The 756-nt window shown below is 48.1% G+C and overlaps 1 protein-coding gene across 1 annotated transcript in view; it reads right to left on the bottom strand.

Annotated features, from left to right (window-relative positions):
- Positions 1-6: 6 nt before the first annotated feature.
- LOC116848763 (T-box transcription factor TBX10-like) overlaps positions 7-756 on the bottom strand; it is a 9437-nt gene continuing 8687 nt past the window's right edge. Inside the window, exon 6 of the mRNA XM_032825201.1 lies at positions 7-754. Within this exon, the coding sequence (XP_032681092.1) occupies positions 425-754 (330 nt within the window). The 3' untranslated portion in view covers positions 7-424. The remainder of the gene's footprint in view (positions 755-756) is intronic.

The following is a 756-nucleotide window of genomic DNA, read 5'->3' as shown; positions in this document are numbered from 1 at the left end:
ACACGGATGGCGTATGAAATATATATGTTTCTGTTTTATTACGTTCCATCATATCCATTGTTCTTAAGGCACTACGAAGGCATAAGTAGAGTCTTTTCCGATAATAAATCACTCAACGATCGTTGATTGTCACATGTCACGAAGAAGACCGCGCCAATACACGGACGATACGAAAATACATTTACCTCACACTATAATTCCAGCATCCGTTGATTCTTCGTCGACGAAAATTTGAACAACCGGTTAACCATGATAAAGAAGCATCAAAATACAAATAACGCGAAACTGAATTTACACGTCTCACTGTTTCCTCAAATATACACGTTGAGTCTCGCGCGAAAGAATCCGTCACCGAGTCTTCGACACGAAGGTCGATAAAAGATTGTGCACAAGCGAAAAACGATCAACGATGATCACAATCTTCTTATCGTGGTCCGTAGAGAGAAGTGCCCGGATGCGGATGTTGCGGATGGGCTGGATAATGGACCGAGTTAACGTGTGCCGACGGCTGGTGTCCATGATGACTTGGATAAGTCCAGTGACTAGCTGCGCCCGCCGCACCGTAGAACTGATGATGCTCCTGACCGGGTATACCCGTGATCTGCATCCCCGGCACTGCGTTGTAACCCGACGTCAACACGCTGCTTCCGACGCTTCCTGTGGCCGGCCTTTTCGCCGGATTCTGCATCCCAGCGATGGCTACGCTATCACACTCGTCAGACTCACAGTCCCGGAAGCCCTTGGCGAACGGATTGC

Source organism: Odontomachus brunneus, unplaced genomic scaffold (assembly GCF_010583005.1).
Source record: "Odontomachus brunneus isolate Ranch 3 - 2012 unplaced genomic scaffold, Obru_v1 Obru_scaffold_100, whole genome shotgun sequence".
Taxonomy (NCBI): domain Eukaryota; kingdom Metazoa; phylum Arthropoda; class Insecta; order Hymenoptera; family Formicidae; genus Odontomachus; species Odontomachus brunneus.
Note: the sequence above shows the minus strand (reverse complement) of the source record. Positions and strands in the feature narration are given on the sequence as shown.